Genomic DNA, 20,839 nt, shown 5'->3' on the forward strand with positions numbered 1-20,839 from the left:
CTTCTGATAACCCTGTATTTTGTCAGTATGGAACAAACTTGGGTTTACCATTTCTGACTTTGAGTAGAAAATTACTGTTTTAGTCAAAGCAGGCTTTTCAAAATTCTGTATATTCAGAATCTCTTTTTAAGAGGAACTACGAGGATTCAGAATGATTGATTTGGTTGAAAATGTCAAGTCTGAAAATTTCAAAGCATGCATCATTTCGTAAGCATGAATAATTTTTGCTACCTCAGGTAGAAGAGAAACATGGCACTGGATTGTTCCTCAGTGTGGAGATCAGGCAACCAGCAGGTGGAGCGCTCTAGAAACACTTTGGTGATCTAGCTACTTTCTGTGATTGTTCTCTTTGTTTTATTTAGCTGACTACAGAAAATAATAGTTCTATTTATTTCTCTTGTTTATTCTCTTCTGTTGCTTCTTCACAGGATAGTCTTTCTATTTTTCTGTAGAACATTTGATGTTAAAGAATGTCACTTTTTAGTGTTTTGGTTTTCAGTCATTGCTAATGTTTTGGTTCATGATTCCTTCTAATCACATATTTTACCATATGTAGAAGATAATTGCATTTTAATGTTTGTTTCTGAAGTGTGCCAATATCCTCCTAGCTAATTTTATGTGGCCCACCACTCTCTGTTATCATCCTGCTACTTTTTTTTCTCTTTCAACAATGTATAAACTATTTGGTTTCCTATACTAGTTGTTGCTGTTTTTTTTCAATTCTTTGTTCCAAAATCAGTGTATAAAATGTGAATAAAAATTAATGTGCAGACTTTTTATATTTCTCTCTGGTAAAAAATAAATAAATAAACAAAACAGAGATGGTTCAATTTAACTCTGCACCTCTCCTTTACTCTTTCCTCTGGGTCAGGAAGTCCTCTATGGGTCAGGGAAAAACTGGTTCACCTACCACATAGGGTCCTGTTCACTTGATATTTCCCAAAGACTATTTGGATGTGACTTAATCCTTGGTATTGAGACATAAATTAAACACAGTACCCAACTTGTTAAGTAGACAATTTTCTAGTGTGACAGAATACATGCAGTAAGAAGAGGTTTATTGTAGCAATAAGAATGTTGAAAAGAAATGGCTTGACATTTTATCATATCATTGTATATTGATTTGTGTCATAGAAAAATTCAAGGTGCTTTCTTGGAGCTGTGATTTTCAGTTTGCTTGAAGGTAAATAGAAAAGACTTTCAGAAAGGACCTGGTTCAGAAGCATCCTTTGAAGGCAATAGATAATTTTTATTATCACCTGTCAAACTGTCAGAACATTGAGACTTCTGTAATTATTGACTTTAATGCATAGCCTCAAAGTGCATAAGCCAAAATAAATGGAAATAGTGATGCCTGTGTTGAGGGGGATTTTTGTGACAAAAAGAACTCTCTTACTGTTAAGATACTTTAGTCATTGACATGTGCTATTTATAGAAGTTTAATTGAAGAGCATTTTGAAATTGCCATTGTTAATCCATGCTGTTGCTTCTTTCCAATAATGTAAATGTCTTTTACAGAAATGTTATTTAGTAACTACTGTATCTTTCTGGCATGCACTCAAACAAAAGTTATAGTCTGGGCTACATCCTCTCAGACCATATAATTTTCCCCACCATCTCCAAAATATGAAAAATATGTTCATTAATATAGCCAATTGAATATTATCCCTGTTGTAAGGTGCTATCAGTGAATCATAATTAGGTAGCTTAGAAAGTTGAAATGGAAAATATGAATTCTGTCATTTTTTACAATGTGAACATTAATATTATGTGATCATTATTTAATCAGGCTTTAAAATCATAGATCAACAGTTACATGGTAATGTTATCAGCAAACTCAAAAATCAAATTAATAAGACTAATTTAATCACATTTTAATAGAAGCAAAATTGTGATCAAAACCGTTCTGACAGAAATAATTTTAACAATTAAGTTTTCTTGGCAAATGAATTTGAAAGTACAGCTTAACTTTTCAGTTACTGGATACCCTGTAATCATTTCAGTTGAAGACAGAGAAGTCAACAATGTGTGTTGGTCACCTGGGTGAAAATAGGTGTGTGATGGGCCCTTTACCAAGGAAATTACCCTGAGATTGAAATTGAAACTGGTAGAAAAATTATGTTTAAAGAGTTGGATCCAGTGAGAGCCTTAAGAGAGGCAGAAGCATCACTCTAGGAATCAAGAAAAGGTCACATAAGATTGGGCAATGGAGAAATACAATTCATCAAATATGTAAGATTTGAAATGGGCTTTAAGGTATTTGTAAATTTATTACAGGTGCAAATGAATGTAATGGCTAAGGAAATATTTTGTGCCAGGATGTTTCCTCGAATAGTTAGATTTATCAGTCTCTTGTTAATGTTCACATGTTCTTCAAATGAGTCTTCTGTGAAGGCCCTTTTGAGTACAGCTGGCTGAAGTTCATTACCTCTGGCTGAGAGGAGTGACTTGTTCCTCTCCTTTCTTTCACTATTTGCCACTGCTAACTTTTATTAACACCTTGATATATAGATATGTGATTGTTTGAAAAAGCACATTTGGTATTATAATTTTATCATTGGAAAGCACAACAGCTATTATTTTAATAATAGGAAATACAGAAAGTAAAGCTGAAAGGAATCATCGTGGCTATAGGAATATATTTGATGAAACCCACAGGGCAGTACTTTTCAAAGGATTGGTGAGGGGAAAACCACATCTGAGGTTTCCCATTAGAATCTCCAGGAAGGTAGGCAATTCTTATATTAATAAAAGAAGACTTACTGAAATGAGAAATATTGAGGTTAAAAAAAAAATTCTAGGGAAGTAGGGGAAAGTGACAAATAGTTGTTTGGGATGATATTCTGTAGTCTTGAATGCCGATGTTGTACATGTGGTTGTACAGATTGTATCCTGCATAATCTAGGGGGTTGTCATTCACAGCTGGATATATGTACCTCCTGAACAGCTGTTAATCGTGAACTTTTCCTTAATTTGGATGACAATTGAGAATCTTTGAGTTATTTTCAAGTCTGAGAATGGTATGATTGTTGTCAAAACTTAAGGAAATTAATTTTGCATTGTTTTATAAAATGATTCAAATTCCAGAAACAGGAATGTAGAATATACCGAACTTGGTGGTTGGTTAGAGTCCTAAACTGTATTTGTAATTTGTTTAGAAGGGAGAGGGCAAAGCAAAAATGACTCTAAATTTTTCTGTCAAGTGACTTTTCAAAGAAAATTGTTGTACCCTGATAGAAAGACCATGATTAGGACAAGAGCGAGACCAGTTCTCCTTTAAATATATATATATATATATATATATATATATTTTTTTTTTTTTTTTTTTTTTGTCTTTTTGCCATTTCTTGGGCCGCTTCTGCGGCATATGGAGGGTCCCAGGCTAGGGGTCGAATCGGAGCTGTAGCCGCTGGCCTACACCAGAGCCACAGCAACTGAGGATCCGAGCCGCATCTGCAACCTACACCACAGCTCACAGCAACGCCGGTTCCCTAATCCACTGAGCAAGGCCAGGGACTGAACCCGCAACCTCATCGTTCCTAGTCGGATTTGTTAACCACTGAGCCACGACGGGAACTCCCCTCCTTTAAATATTTTAGGTTACTATGGGTGATTTTATTATACTAAAATTCCTCTGACAGGGCTTTATTTTTCTTTGTCTTCTCTTTCAGGCTGAAGTCATTGATGTGAGTTATGGAAATGCAGATGATTTAAAGAGGATTAAAAAAATGAAAAATGTAACAAATCGGATTGCACTCCTGAAATTAGGAAGATTGCCTCTACTTTATAAGGTTGGTCCAATGGCTGTTATTTGATGGTGTGACTATTTTGTTCATTTGGAGTTACATGTGCTTATGTGCATCTGGGAATATGAAGAGAGAGAGAAGGTGGGTGTATGTGTGAGAGAGGGTGCAGGAAGGGAGGGGAGAGACAGAGAAAGACAAAGAAGCATAGGAAGATAGATTTTCCATTTTGGAAAATCTTTACATTAAGATTTCTAAGATACTGCGAGTTTGTGGGACCTTCATAAAATTGGCATTCTCTTCATAATGCCTCTCTGGAATGCTAAAAATGAGAACCATAGGGTCCTCATGATGTCTGCGACACTTCTAATCTATTATCTAATTACCATTTGCTTTATGTTAGACTGGTATCTTGCTGATTTACACTCCTTAGTGATTAATTTTGTCAACTGTATAACTTTACAATTACTGACTGTGCTTAGAAATTTAATTAAAACATAATATTCTAAGGAGAAGTACAATTTTGATTTATTTTATTTAAATAGAAGTTTATTAACACTCATCCACTAGATGCATTTACATAATTAAAACAGTTCAATCTAAGTATCTCATAATGAGCCACCACAATAGAGTCACTACTGCTCATTCTCACTTCAATTTCTTTTTCTATTAAAAAAGAATGGTCAGTGTAGCTATGTAGTTATGTCACTGAAACTCTCTGCTTCTGAAGATACATATTGCATTTCTCCTCTTCCAAACCTGTATGAGTTTTGCTAATTCCCAGGACCAAAAACGTTTCCAGAAATCTGTTGGCACACTCTGTAAGGACACAAGAGAATATTCTGTGCCTGTTTATTTTTTTTTTAGTTATCTTTCAAGGATGCTTTTATACTTAAATTAATGTCTGATAGTAGAGAACGGGCCAGAAGTTTTAGATAGTCTTGAAAATATACCATCTTACTAATTTTTTGTAGGATAATTTGTCAATATGTATTAAGAGCTTTAAAATAGTAAGCTTTGATCCACTAATTCCATTTTAATCCATACATTCTAAAGGGGAAAAAGGAGATGGTAAAAACAATGATGACCAATGATGGGACAAAATGTTTGAAATGATATATACATCCAGTTTAGATTTGAAAATTATGCTATATTTGTATAGCTGAATACTATACAATTATGATGTAAAGAAAAAACATTATTTTTATTATGGTTGATTTAGTTTGATTTGTCAATTTCTGCTGTACAGCAAAGTCACCCAGTCATACCTATATATATATACTCTTTTTCTCATATCATCTTTTATCATGTTCTATCACAAGTGATTGGATATAGTTTTCTGTACTATGAAGCAAGAACTCATTCTTAGCCATTCTAAATGTAATGGTTTGCATCTACTAGCCCCCGAATCCCAGTCCATCCCACTCCCTTCCCTCCCCCTCAGCAACCACCAGTCCATTTGCTATGTCTATGTGTCTGTTTTGTTTTGTAGATATGTTCATCTGTGCAATATTTTAGATTCCACATATAAGTGTTATCATATGATATTTGTCTTTCTCTTTCTGACTTAACTTCACTTAGTATGAGAATCTCTAGTTGCATCCATGTTGCTGCAAATGACATTACTGTGTTCCTTTAAGGGCTGTGTAGTATTCCATTATGTATATGTACCTCATCTTAATCTGTTCATCTGTTGATGGACATTTAGGTTGTTTCCATGTCTTGACTATTGTGAACAGTGCTGCAAAGAAAAATATTTAATGCTATGTGAAAATCCTCAGAAGTCAAACAAATAAGTTATAAGGAAGACATTTGTAATTATATATAAGTATTAATAATGATTATTTTATTGTTATTTCCAACAATATTAGAAATATGGGTAATTACTTTTCTAAGCATTTTTATGTATTTTCACAATCATCTACAGATTACTATCTGCAATTTGTAGTTGAGTATCATTAGTTCATGAGGAAGGAAATAAGACAAGAGTACACTCTTTCAACAACAGAGGGACAAGAATATGTCATTTTATATTAAGGGTACAGTTTTGACCATAGCATGAGACCAGACATTCTAATTATTTATTAAGACAAATGATTCAAATTTCTTAGAGACTATTTTATTGCTAATAATTATAAGGAGTCTTCCTTTAGGTGTTTGGGAAAGAATATTCTTTTCTAGATGTTTTAAAAGTGAAGTGAGAAACAAAGTGGAATAGACTCACTTATCCATGGGGGATATGTTCCAAGATGTCCAGTAGATTTCTGAAGCCACAGATAGTGCCAAACCCTGTGTACACTTTTTAGTGGTACATATGTACCCATGATAGCATTTAATTTGTGAGACACAGTAAGAGATTAACAGTGATAACTAATAATGGAATAGAGAAGCTGTAACACTGTACCGTAATGAAAGTGATGTGAATGTGATACTGTCATAGTCACTCTGTTAAACTAGAGGACTGCTTGGTGAAGAATTGGCAGGGGGCCTATACCACACTGGCAAGGCATGACTCACATCCTGGCTGGATGGAGTAGTATGGCCTGAGATTTCATCAAGCTACTCAGAACAGCCCACAATTTAAAACTTAGGAATAGTTTTTTTCTGAAATTTTCCATGTAGTATATTTGGACTGTAGTTGACCACAAATATCTGAATCCTCCGAAAGCAAAACTGGATAATTGGGAGCTACTGTAATGTTTCTTTGGGTACATTACATGAATCCTACTTGTTCAGCCTAACACTAAAATGTATGACTGAATTGTTTATGGTAGAGGCCAATTATATAAATCAGGTTAATGGAATTATGGATGATTTCTACTTGTTTATATTTTTCTGAATATTTGCTGAGTGTGTATATATTTTGTAAGAGGAAAAGTCTAAACATTCACATTAAGATAGGGAACTTAAATTTTTTCCCAGTGGTGCTTATGGGAAATATCCAAAATCCCATTAGTAGATAATAGGTTAAAACATAGCTAGTTTCTTTTTATTTGACATCTCCAGAAAATATTTAAATTATGAGACCATTTGGCAATGTCTACAAGGTGGTGAATTAGTGATTTGTCTATAATAAGACACAGTTATTAAGAACTAGGTACATTTTCCCTGATCATCTTTCTTATAGGCCTATGAAGGGTTTTATCAAAGAGGTCTATGCAGAATTTCCCTCTAGACAGAGCCTTGCGATAAAATTGGCATTACGTTCTAGGCAGAGAAGACAGGGTATCCTTTCTTTAACATTTTAAATTCCATTCTATGCATCTCTGTTTTCTGTGGATTTTCCCAGAGATTATGGGATCATTGATGCTACATCTGTTAATATACATTATACTATTAACAAAAAAGATAGCATGGAGGAAGTTCCCTTGTGGCTCAGTGGGTTAAGGATCCAGCATTGTCACTGCAGTCGCTGGGGTGGCTGCTGTGGTACAGGTTCCATCCCTGGACTGAGAACTTCCATGTGCTATAGGTACAGCAAAAAAAAAAAAAAAAAAAAAAAAAAAAAAGCAAGCAAGCAAGCCTGGAGTATACAAGTTATATAGCATGATTACACCTAAACTAGCTTCACCTGTCCGTCAGATACATTCATATTCTGAGGCTAAAATTAGAAAGGGAGGTAATAGAGTAATACATTTTGGCAGAAAAAGGCAGAGGACCAATTGACTTCTATGTGAATTACAACTGTTAATCATGATTCTTAATGAGCATCTGGACTGGAAACATGGAACTAAATGAGTAAAGAAAAAAGTTAATCTTATTTTAACTGTGCAGAACTTACTAAATCATAATTTTAAAATGACTCTGGGAGGGGAATCTCTAGATCTGAGAGAGAGAGGGCAAAGGGGAAGCATAATTGTGCTATTATCTCCTAAAATGAGTAGAATATAATCTGTAGCCAGGAAGGAGGAGATCTCATTAATTTTATCATAAATGCTATGTATGTGTTAATTTCATCTCTGAGAAGGGATTGATGAGAAAATCCCCACATTCTGCAGCAGGAACTGTAAAAGGCAAATGACTTCTAGCTGTACATCTTAACATGCACACTTTGTTTGCTGAAAGAAAGGGCCAAGTAAGTTCTTCAGAAATAGCTTGTGCTAGCTTCCTTAAGATTAAACCTTAGAGGAAAGACTTCAGGTGTCTTTTAGCTTTATGTTTACAGCAGTTTATTTGATAAGAGAGTACTTTAATTCTTTAAGCTACAAAATAGTCTTTTATATGTCATAATGGATCCACTCAGATTTCTCTCAGTGACAATCTGAGACATAGTAAAGCAGATTCTAAAACTCTCACAAATTGCCGAATTGCTAACTAAATAGCTCCCTAGTATGAAATTTATTTTATAAAATGCAATAAAAGTATTTGGCTTTCTTTTAAAGTCACTTCATAAAAAGGAATAATAAAAAAAAGTCACTGTGTACTCCATGACAACTAGAAATTGAGTAAATTCCACTGAAATGTGGAAGCTGGGCCATTGTCTGGGTCCACACCACATGTAAGTCCCCAGTCTTTAGAGGAGTCAAATTTGCATATAATAAAATTACAAATGAATAAATATCTTATGCCTTTTGTGCATGGTGAAATTACACATAAAAACTCCCAAATGTTGTTGCTATTTTTTTTTCATAAAGAAGTAACATACAGTACATTCCTAGTACTCACAACAGTTATGTAATAAAATACTAGCAAGTATTAGCTGTTTTTTTCATTTTCCTCATCTGCTTTTTTATCGCAGTTTTAATGATTTAAGAATCCAAATAATTCTGTAGTTTCCTACAAACAAAGAAGTTTCCTGACTATTCATTAGATAGGCCTTATATTTTAATATCAATTGTGTATTATTTGGCCAGTATATGTCTTTTTCATTTTTCTTCTTTTTTTTTTCTTTTTTTTTTTTTTAAGGGCTGCACTTATGGCATATGGAAGTTCCCAGGTAGGGGTCGAATCAGAGCTGTAGCCGCGGGCCTACCCCACAGCCACAGCAACGCTGGATCTGAGCTGCATCTGTGACCTACACCATAGCTCACAGCGATTTTGGATCCTTAACCCACTGAGCAGGGCCAGGAATCAAACCTGTGTCCTCATGGATACTAGTCAGATTCGTTTCGGCTGAGCCATGATGGAACTCCCTGGCCCGTGTATATCCTAACCAGCTTCCACTCAAGTCCATAAAGCATGCTTCCACATGCTCTTTGGAAGAGCCTGGAGGGAAATGAAAGGTAAAAAACAATTGTTAAGTGTTTATATTTTTGAACAGATTGTTTCCAACATATTAGGAGAAAAGTAAACTTCTTACTATTTGAATTTTTTTTTTCTTTTATTTTCCCACTGTACAGCAAGGGGGTCAGGTTATCCTTACATGTATACATTACAATTACAGTTTTTCCCCCACCATTTCTTCTGTTGCAACATGAGTATCTAGACATAGTTCTCAATGCTATTCAGCGGGATCTCCTTGTAAATCTATTCTAGGTTGTGTCTGATAAGCCCAAGCTCCCGATCCCTCCCACTCCCTCCCCCTCCCATCAGGCAACCACAAGTCTCTTCTCCAAGTCCATGATTTTCAAACCCAACTTAATCTACAAAAGAAGTAAATTTAAAACATTGATTTGGAACTTTGCTGAGGAAATCTCTATATTTGGTGATATACCATTCAGTGTTCAACAAATGGACAATAGTAAGATTAATAAGAAATTCTCTAGGTAAAGTAAATGCTGAGAAGAACTATATTTTAAAAACTTCTGTAAAGTGTTTGCACGCCTTTCCTATTTGCTGACATATACTTTAGTTTATTTCATTTACTCCAGTCTCCTTTTTTTCTGATGACATTTGCTCAATCCCTGTGAAGACTGCATTCAAAAGAATGATTTTTGCTTATTTCAGTTAATAGAAAGCAGCATTTATTTACTGTATGTGATAGAAGTTTATGATGGTAATTCCAAAATTTAATTTTTTATTTCTCAAAATTCAAATTGATGCATTTAACTAATAATTAGCATCAAAAATCTGTGATACCTAGTACAATAGTACAGTAATGTGTATAAAAAAGCAAACCAGCATTTTTGAAGATAAAATATCCGTTATGTGTGTATGTTATGTGCACACTGGTACAACCTTATGTGTCCTGTGGTAGTGAGACTGGGAGGATAGGAAAGACAAGAAACACTCCTTCCTTATTGAAAATGTTGATGCATTATAATTTTTCCCAGTACTGATGAACCTAGCAGATCTATTTATATGATTATCAATGAATATTTCAGATAAAAAATTTGGTGTCATTGAATGATGTGTTGGGTGTGGTTTTCTATGTGGAAGCACACATGCTTCTTGATTAAGATAATTTTTGAAGGCATTTTATGAACAAAAAATGTGAGCACTGTCTTTCTACTTAGGGTATACTTGTTTACTGGCTGATTTAATGAGGCAGTCTATACCCTGTGGCTCAGAAGTCATTGCAAAAGACCCATGCTCCGTATTTTGTAATTACAATACTCCAGAGCTCCTCTGTTGGTCATGGAAAACATGGTCAGGATTAGAACACAACATCAGAAAACAATGGCTTAATGCATTTAAAAGCCAAATCTGCTGTTATTTTTTTAAATCAGAATGCTTTCCATTTTCCACTGACTGACTTCCGCTATTCTTCTGAATGACTTAGACCAAATATTACCATATCTGCAAAAGGTAATTTTTGTTGAACTGCAACTTTAATCATAAGTTATAATGAAAAAACTTTAGAAAGAGTTATTATTCTGCCACTTAACAAACAGACTTTAAGACAGTGAATGTAGAGCAAGAATAACTAATTGAACAGTTCAGTTCATTATTCTAATGTTAAAGTACTGTTCATGGCTTAAACCCACATGAAGGTATGTCTGTAAGTCTTCAAAGTTACTCATGAATGATCCCCATAATTTGGAAGTTAGACCTGCATTTTACCTACACGATTGTATAATTTAACCACATTGATCATTTGGATTTTGTGAAATCATAAGAAGTGACATCATTTATTAGAAGGTTAATTTTTGCGTGTATCTTATTGTGGTATGTTAAGCATAAATAATCCCCACACATTCAGCCTAGATTAGTACCACACGAAAAACTGCTGAGCATTTTTTTCTGCTTAACTGTAACAGTGTAAACTAAGAAAAGCAAGTAAGAGACAGAAGACAGAGACAGACAGGATGGAAAGATAGAAAGAAAGAAAACAGCAGTTGATCCCTCCTAGTTTACTCCCTAAAGTTATACATGTTTCAGAAATCTTTTTTATATATTACATATCATTCTAAAAATCTGAAAGAGTAAGATTTAGATATTTTTTAACTTTTGAGGCATTATTAGGATGCACCAATATAGATGTCTCTGTGGTAATAACAACTGCTTTGTGGTAATCCTGTGCTATCCTTTCACATTTCAGCTTTTCGCTCTCTCGCTGTGTCTGGTTGATGATTTCCATTTTTTTTTCCCCTACTGCAGACAGATATCCCAGTCCTTCCAGTGTGTTGTATTTGTTCTGTATTTAACAGGTGATTTGTTTTGAATAGTGAAGCACAGCATGGTCAGATGCAAAGATGGTAGAGACAACTCAAGTTCAAGCTCCTCTGCTTGATGTTTATGTGACCTTAGGATATTATTTAACCCCTCTGAAGTCTTAGAGTAGTTTTTTTCTTTTTTAAATCTCTACAATGATGACAAAAGTAATCCAAAGTACAGGGTTGTATGAGCATGAAATCTTAAAATGCATGCATAATTGTAATAAATATTAGTTATTATTAGTAAGCCCTTAAAATCTAAATAAGATCTAAAAAGAAAGGACATGAATTTAATAACATCAGACCTCTCAAACTTGCAAAACTGAACTGAGTATAATAATATAAGATAAATCAATTACAGGTATGTGGTCTCAAGATTGCACTTGGCATTGTTTGACAATGAAGATTATGCAGATACCATGTAGCATATTTGAATCTCAAGTAAAAAGATTAAAATTGCCTCTAATTATTTTTGTAGAATAAGGCAGATAGAAATAAATGAAAATATGAATGTTAAAAATAAATATAACTTGACTCTTAAGGATTAATATAAACAATGACCTAACAGGATATAGATACTATATTTAAAAAATAATATTTTAGGAAATGAAACTGTATTACATTTATAATACAAATTTTAAATTTATTTTGAAAGTCGAGGTATCATGCATTGTTCAAAGAACATAATGAAATTGCCTACATCATACTACAGTTGTAAAAATTAATCGAAATAATACATATTAGTACTTAACACAATGCCTAGAATATACCAAGTACTCATTCAAAGAAAGCTAATATTTTGTTTAATCATATCAACATCATTTATTAAATAGTGCATTTTTTGCTTGAATTCCATTTTCTTAATGATCACCATTGGCCAAAATCTAAGATCTTGTCATTTACTAATTTGTATAATCTCAGCCTTGTTGATTTAAGTATCTGGGTCTCAGTACTTCAGCAAAGGGTTTAGAGTTTAGGGTATTTCAGGAACGATTATGATATTGAAACTTTAATTCAAGATTTTCTTACATGTTTGAATTGAGAATATCAGAAAACTGACTTGAAGATTTTGTATATTTCCCTTCACTTCTGCATTGATATTTCATAGAGGTCATGGATGTTAACAAATTTTTTAATTAAAAAATAAGATCCTTAGCTATATAATAACACAGCTTTTTATTTTTTAAATTGAATTATATTGGATTATAGTTGATTAACAATGTTGTATTAGTTTCAGGTGCACAGCAAAATGAATCAGACATACATATAAATATATCCATTCTTTTCTCCCATATAGGTTATTATAAACTATGGATAGATTTTCCTGTGCTATACAGTAGGTTCTCCTTAATCATATGTTTATACAGTACTGTGTATGTATTATTTTCATCCTCCCAATGTTATACTAACCAAAATTTAAAAGAACCTACTTGATGTCTAATTCACTATCTATACTATTATTCAGCATTTATTACATACATATAATTCACTATTATATAGATATATTTCACTATGAGGCACAAAGTTCTTTCCCATTCTTTTTTTTTCCATTCACTTTTTTTCTGATAAAAATAGATTATTACCTTGCTTAGGAACATGTTGTTAAGGGGTCCTAGGCAGCAACTTGTTTTTTACTAATTTATTGTTGCTATAAAATGTGTAAAGACAAAGTTAAATTATTTCTGGAAGGAAACATTTTGCAGAAAAAAATACCTATTCCTAAAATTTGTTTAATTAAAATTATAGCTACATAATATATTGTATGTAGTTTTGAATTCAATAGAATTTTTGTAACAAATTAACCTTTAATAAGATATAAAACCTTAATGTAGCTACACAAGCTTAAAATATTTTCACTTGAACTTTGAAAATAATATACATGCAATAAAATATTATTTTAATAAGTAATTATTAACATAAGTTAATTTATTGTGCTCATAAATATTCATTAAATTGCTTTTTAACAGAAAATATGTTTTTACTGTATTTATGCAGAAGTTATTGGAAAGGTTTTATAGCCCATATATATTATAGTTAAGAATAAGCTTTTGTGGTTTTAATAAAAATGTGCAGTTTGAAAAAGCCTTTCTATTACAGGTTTTGAAAAAGTTACTTTTCTTTACTTGATTTCCAATTCCAAATTTCATGAAATCTTTACATCAATTTTGTGTATTTTCTCTTGTAATACATTTTAGATTACATTTGGTAATCTCATTTAATATAATAAATTTATTGTGAGTTTTATTAAATTAATAAATTACTGAATATTATTGTCATGCAATATCTAAATTTTAAAACCTTGACAACCTAAGAATTTCAGTCATTATTGGAATAACTCCATGCTTTAAATCAATTTTGTATTGGAAAATTTAGAAAAATTAAACTGTCTCTATAATCCCAGAAATATATATATTCTATAACCATATACCTAAATTTGGACTAATTTTTGAAATCAAAGAACTATAAGCAGATTCTGCAAAGAAAATTTTGTTTGTTCTTCAGTTTTCAATTACAACTTTTTTTGTTTTAATCTAAATCTATTTTGTTAAAATTACTATCCCTGCCTATTAATAAAGAACATGCTTTTTTTCCCATGAGTGCATGTCAATTACCCATGTCAAACTTCTTTCATAATTCTCCTACAAAGACATTTTCCAAGTAATTTTAGGATAAACTTCATTGTGTATGAGTTATTGAATGAAATCCAGGAGCAGCCCTTACAGTTCTAAGATGCCATGCTTAATTGACACTGGTCCAATACCAGAATTAATACCTGTTCTAATACAGTTTCTTTGCTTTTAAATAATAGCATATCTGTAACTAAATAATAGTACAATTAGATGATGGCATTATAGATATTAAATCATCTCTGATATGATCTAATTCCTATCTATATAAATATAATTTATATTATAATCTAATTTAATTTTAGTTTTGTTAAGAAAAGGACAATTTTAACACTTTGCCTTATATTTTGGATGATTCCAAACTCTCTTCTCAGTTTTATAAACTTAACAAGTTCAAGGATTCTTTAAGAGTAGAACTTGTTTAAAAAAATTGTAATCTTCAGCAGATTAAAATGGAATTGGCTTATTCACAAGTTATTATTATATTAATCAAGATAGATAAGCATTGTTCTATCCATTTCTTATTTATTTTTTTGACTTTTTTCCATTTCTTGGGCCACTTCCGCGGCATATGGAGGTTCCCAGGCTAGGGGTCGAATCGGAGCTGTAGCTGCCAGCCTATGCCAGAGCCACAGCAACGCGGGATCTGAGCGGCGTCTGCAACCTGCACCACAGCTCACGGCAATGCCAGATCCTTAACCCACTGAGTAAGGCCAGGCATCGAACCCGCAACCTCATGGTTCCTAGTCGGATTCGTTAACCACTACGCCACGACGGGAACTCCCTGTTCTATCCATTTCTAATCCTTCCTTAGAAGTTGTGTGACTTCATATCAAGTTATCTAAACTTTTCACATGTGTATGATGTGCCTGGATGGAAATTTTGTTTTAATTTAGAATAGTAAACAAAATGAAGCAAATTAGCCCATATTGGCTACCTGGTATGATGTGTACTGACATATTCTATATGTTTTAATACTTGTAGTTATTGCTTTCAACATGTTTTCATTTATGAAAGTCTATTTCAAAATAAACCAAAGACAGGAGTAACTGCAGGATATGATTCTGATTGGATCAAACAATTTATTGATAAGATCATTGATAAAATAATTTCTCAAATTTTCAAACTTTTCTGCAATGTTCTTGGGTTCTTTATTGGCTGCCATTCTTAGGCAACAAAGCTAAATGGCATAAAGTGTTTATTGCTCAGAGTCAAAGAGGCCTGGAAAAAATAGAGTAACTTTTGTTAGAAACAATTAAATAAAACATAGTAAAAAAAATGGTATAATGTAGATTGTGATTTGCAAAATGTATGTGAAGTTATCTTTCTTGGGTTTGTGAAAAGCCCCCTGTATAACTTACTAGCTAGGTAGATTTATTTTCTTTTATTTGTCTTGGCTTTATCATATGAGTGCTTTACTTAATTATAAAACAGATAAAATTCCTTATAAAAATAAGGTAGCGTATAGATCAGGCAGTTGATAAACCAGTAGACACATGGGTTTTATAATTAGTTCCAGGTGGTTTAAAATTTTGATCAGAAGTTCCCATTGAGGTTCAGCAGGGTAAGAACTCTAGATAGTGTCCATGAAGATGTGGCTTCTATCCCTGGCCTCACTCAGTGGGTTGAGGATCTGGTGTTGCTGTAAGCTGCGGTGTAGGTCACAGATGCCTCTTGAATCCTGCTTTGATGTGGATGTGTTGTAGCCTTCAGCTACAGCTCTTATTTGACCTCGACCAGGGAATTTCCCTATGCTGCAGGGGCAGTTGTAAGAAAAACTAATTAATTAATTAAAGTCTGATCAAATAGAAAATGACCTTTTGCCCTGAGACTGTGAAACACATGCAAGCAGATGACACTTTACAAATAGGCAGAGTATGAGACCCTGTTCATATGATTTGGGAGGTTTTGAGGAGGCCTCTCTGGCTTTAATTATATCCATTAAATGCTGGAAATTAGAAGTGACTTCTTCATATATTTAAGGGGAATTTTGTTAAGATTTCACTATACATAAGATAATTTACAAAGATCTTATTAAAAGGTAATGGCTATCAGGTAATCCAATATCCTTAGCATAGGGAAAAGAAAGGGATACTTTAGGTGATGGGACTTGAAGTAGAAGAGGTGATGGCAGGTAGATTTGAATTTGTCATAATTCTGACACCTGAGATGAGCTGAGTAAGGTTTGAAGCACTGGTATCTGAAGGCTGGTGGCAGAAGTGAGAGACCATGTCCCTCTAGCCTGGAGAGGCACAAGGGGCCTGGTTCCCCTCCCAACCTCCCCTTCAGTGGTCTTCAGCCATGGCCAGTAGGACATGGCTGGTCCAGCCCTGGAAAGGCTTGTGGCATCAGTTGTTCATTTATACTTATAGTAAATTTCCTCTTTATATCCCCTGGCTAAGGTATAGAATCTGATCATTTATGTGGGCTTGGGATGTGAGCTCAACCACTTAATTGCTGTGAGTCAGTCTTCAAACATTTTAACCTCTTTAAGACTTAATTTTCCTCATTGTAAAACTGGTATTATAATAATAGTCGTCTAGCTTATAATAAAGGCAATAGATGTTCATTATTGTTGCATTGTAACCAGGTAAAGGAACAGTTATTGTCACTGGAGATGTTGAAAACATAGTTCCCCGAATCATATCTGTGTAACGGTGTGATTTTTTTTCGGATATATCATCTCATATAAACACTTGTAATCCTCACAAAATCCTGGTGAAGTAGGCGTGGTCACTGCTCTATAGTGAGTAGCTAAGTCTCTGGGACTGAGTGTCTTAGTGTCACACATTTATTAGACAGCAGGGCTATAGCTGCCATTCCAAACCCACTTTTCACAGATTATTAATTTATTTGTATTTATGAAGGAATGTTTTAAGATAACCTTTTCTCAGATATTAGCACCACTGTGGCTTCCATCATGGTTCTTCATGACTAAAGGAAGAATTTTCAGATTAGCTTCATTACTTTGGTTATGGTTCAGAGTGAGCAGGATACACACGCAAAATAAAGCAAATGTGGAAAAAAAAATCTGAAGAAGTCAAGTAATTAGTATGTGAATGGTAATCATACTCTATTTTAATTTCAATTGATTTCTTAAAAATTTTGAAAATAAAAATATCAGGCGAGGATGATGTTGAAAGTGGGCTAAAAATTCTCAACAGGTGCCTGTAAATGTCTCTGTTTTAGCATTAACTAAGATTCCCCCCTCCCTGGCAACTGATAGGGTGAGTACAGGACATGCTTTCCCATTTACATGGGGAGTCTTTCAGGGGGCTTCTGCCCTTAGTCAATCAGGTGTACTGGTCAGAGGACCCAGATTTACCAATTTAGCTGTCCACAATCTGACTTGATTTCAGGAGTAAATCATGTCACTTGATATTCTTCTTGCAAAGAGTTGTAAAAATCAACTAGTGGATTGGATATGGTCATTAAGGTTAAATCACTCTTCATCCACATTGATTGAATTTTGGTGTTTTTATCATATGACTGACAGCCAGGAAGGCATAACCCAAGGCACCCAAACAAAAGAAAGCTAAACTGAATTGGTGTTGAATTTATTCCCTACCAGAGTGCCTGGTGAAATCATGAGATACTTGTATATCTGAGCTCATTTATTACTAGAGAATAGTTCTCATTAACTTCTTCGGGAAAGTGTTGCCATTAAATCTTATCTTGAATGAGAGGAATTTGTAACTTGAAAATGTTTATGAATATTTCATAAGAATCGTCTTAGGGTGCATGCTTGTATGTGATAGACTGGCACAGGTTGACAGATATGTGGAATATTATAATGGCTTGATGGATGCATATGGAATGTTTAATGAGAAAGTGAGAAGTACCTGCTGGGCTCCTGAGAACATCTTCCAATACTATAGCGATTTTTGCTCTCTTTAACAAAACTCTTTCAGAAAAGAATAGTTTCTAATTTTGAGTTGAAAATGACAGGTTTTTGTTTAGTTTTTTTTTTTTGTTTTTTTTGTTTTGTTTTTTTTTTTTTTTTTTTGTATTGCACTGATGAGATCTACAAGTTTAGAGGGAGGGTTAGTGATTTATTCTTTGTTTATTTTTATTAAAACACACTTTAAAAATACACATCTAAGTAAAGTGGATCTTAATGAGTAGGCACACTTTTTTTTTAAGTGGGGATCTTATATAATTGTATTCCCTTACTGCTTTGATATCTCAGAATCCCAGAGAAATTTTAGTTACAGAGGAATATGAATACCTTGGCCCAATGCAGCCAAAAAAGACCAGAAAATATCAGGACAGTATCATTAAAAATAAATAAAAGCTGGAGTTCCCATCATGGCACAGTGGAAGCGAATCTGACTAGAAACTATGAGGTTTCGGGTTCGATCCCTTGCCTCGCTTAGTGGATTAAGGATCCAGCGTTGCCATGAGCCATGGTGTAGGTCGCAGAAGCAGCTGGGATCTGCAGTTGCTGTGGGTCTGGCACAGACCCGCAGCAACAGCTACGATTAGACCCCTAGCCTGGGAACCTCCATGTGCAGCGAGTGCGGCTCTAAAAAGATGAAAGACAATAATAAGTAAATAAAAACTTGCTGAATTCATTTTATCAAGAAAATATATACAAAAGTTGAAAAATGATCTGTCCCAGTCACAATTAATAGAACCCCAAGGTAGATTTCATTTGCTCTATTAAAAATAGGTAGAAGATTTTGAGGAATCAATTTAGAAATGGTTAGTGGATCAGGACAATATGATGCATTATTTAATTGGAAGTGACAATCTGAAGGAAAGAAAGCTGAGGAAAAAGTTAAACATAGCTTTCAAGCACATGGAGTTTTCACGTGTCATAAAATTAGGAGCTGTTCCAATCATTACAGTGGTTAAAGCTATAAAACATAGTCTTCAATTGCAGCAAAATATTTTTAGGTTACACATAAATAATTTTCTAAAATAAGGCTGATTAAATACCAGAAACGGCTTCCAAAGATAGCTGTCCGAGTTTGCTTCTAGAACTTTTAGAATACCTAATATTTATATAATATTTCTTGATTCATATTTATTAATAATATAAATCTTTGATAATTCACTCTAAGGTATGGAGTTATATGTTTGTTTAGCATGTGTTGTGTATTAACTATCTTTATCTTTATGCCACTTTAACCCCTGATAAGCAAACTTTCAAATGAAAAATAAAGCCTATAATGTTACCACACAGTAGTAATGAATTTGTGATCTAAGAGGCTGAGAAATTGGTCTTCTCTGAAAGCAGTGGTTGAGGCATTTATGGACTCATTTGCTTCATTCTGGTAAAAGATGTTAGACCTCTTCATTCAACCTATGGTAAATTTTATATTTTTTAAAATGTCTGCTTCAGGAATGCATTAGTTTAACATGAACCTTTGCTTTTAGTAAATTAGACCATTTTTTTTGTAGGTTGTTAAGAAAATTAGTTTATTATATTTTTAGTAAAATTATGTAAATTATTCATCTTTAGTTTAAAAAGAGGACTGTGTAGGTGGATGGGTAATTTGTATTTGTGAAGCTGACCAGTATTTGTGCTGCTCTGGTAGGAACAATCCCTGTTGAGACTATGTCAGTATTCTGGAAAGATTGCTGCCACTCCCCACATCCATAACTTGCTGCCACTCCCCACATCCATAACCTTAGCATGATCATAAAGACCATTTTTTCAGGCCTAGACTTGATTTTTTTCTGCTTAAAATCATTTGTAACTTCACCAGAGTAAAGATAGATCACATTTCATTTTATGATAATTATCAGTTATTTTGATAATTTTATAATTCTGACTTTCTCAAAAGGAGCTGGACTAACAATGCATTCCTGTGCAGATTCCCTCAGTAGACCTGGAAAAGAAGAGCATTTAATCCCAGCCACCATGTCTATCATGTATTTTCCTCATAGGAGATGAAAGGTTAAATTGTTTGAAATGTGCTACTTATGCTTGAGGTTATCATTTTAGTCTCAAGGAATCTCTGTGTCACAGCTAAGATTAATTAGCTTATTGGATCTGATTACCGGGGACCCTGATTTCTGTTAATAGCCATGTTTATCATCTTAATGTCAAATTTGCTTCCAGCAATTTACTTGATCACATAAATGTATGATGCATTGAACCTGCTGCATTTGACATCAGATAAATATTGAGTGTTGAGAGGCTTACTTGTGTTGTAATATGTCATCCTTGGTACTGCCCTCTCTATCCCACAAAATCATTTAAAGTATTATTTTTTTTTAATGTAGAAGATGTATCTGGGAAGACTTGAAGATCATATAATCGGAATCATGTTTCTCATATAAAGTGGGATAATTCCATCTGCAATTCTAGGTTCTTAGAAGCCTAATTTTATAAGTTATTTAATTAGTTCTCTTAGGTTGTTTAACCTGACTTAAGGTAAGGCACTGATCATTTTAAAGTATATCTTTTTCTAATGGGGGAATAACTATAATAAAAATGTGAGAAAAGTAAACATGATCATGACAATATGGAAATAACAACAAGCAGATAAATTATAGATCAGGATAACAAAAGGAAGAATATTTTTATTTATATTTTATGTTTCTCTATAGAGTATTCATTTTTCATAGGTCTACCTCTAAACATTAGCTAATTTTAAATCATGGTTTGGGAATTACCCTCATGTCTCAGTGGAAATGAATCTGACTAGCATCCATGAGGATGCAGGTTCAATCCCTGGCCCTGTCCAGTGGGTTAAAGATCTGGCATTGCCATGAGCTGTGGTATAGGTTGCAGATGTGGCTCGGATCTGGCATTGCTGTGGCGTAGGCTGGTGGCTATAGCTCAGATTCGACCCCTAGCTGGGAACTTCCATATGCCTCAGATGCGGCCCCAAAAAGATAAATAAAACAAGATGATGGTTTGATTCAATAATCTTTAGTAAATTTACAGAGTTGTACAACCATCACTCCAATCTAGTTTGAG

The 20,839-nt window shown here is 33.7% G+C and overlaps 1 protein-coding gene across 50 annotated transcripts in view; it reads left to right on the forward strand.

The window, feature by feature from the left end:
* Window positions 1–20,839, forward strand: part of NAALADL2 (N-acetylated alpha-linked acidic dipeptidase like 2) — a 1,339,033-nt gene that overhangs the window by 749,340 nt on the left and 568,854 nt on the right. For all 50 annotated transcript variants that reach the window (XM_084990315.1, XM_084990322.1, XM_084990307.1 and 47 more), the window contains one exon: window positions 3,672–3,791. In XM_084990315.1, the coding sequence (XP_084846441.1) occupies window positions 3,672–3,791 (120 nt within the window). The remainder of the gene's footprint in view (window positions 1–3,671; window positions 3,792–20,839) is intronic.

The sequence above is a fragment of the Sus scrofa genome, chromosome 13, assembly GCF_054392235.1.
Source record: "Sus scrofa isolate SSC_HxYL_T2T_F1_AM1 chromosome 13, Sscrofa_HxYL_maternal_Yorkshire_Landrace_v2.0, whole genome shotgun sequence".
Classification (NCBI taxonomy): domain Eukaryota; kingdom Metazoa; phylum Chordata; class Mammalia; order Artiodactyla; family Suidae; genus Sus; species Sus scrofa.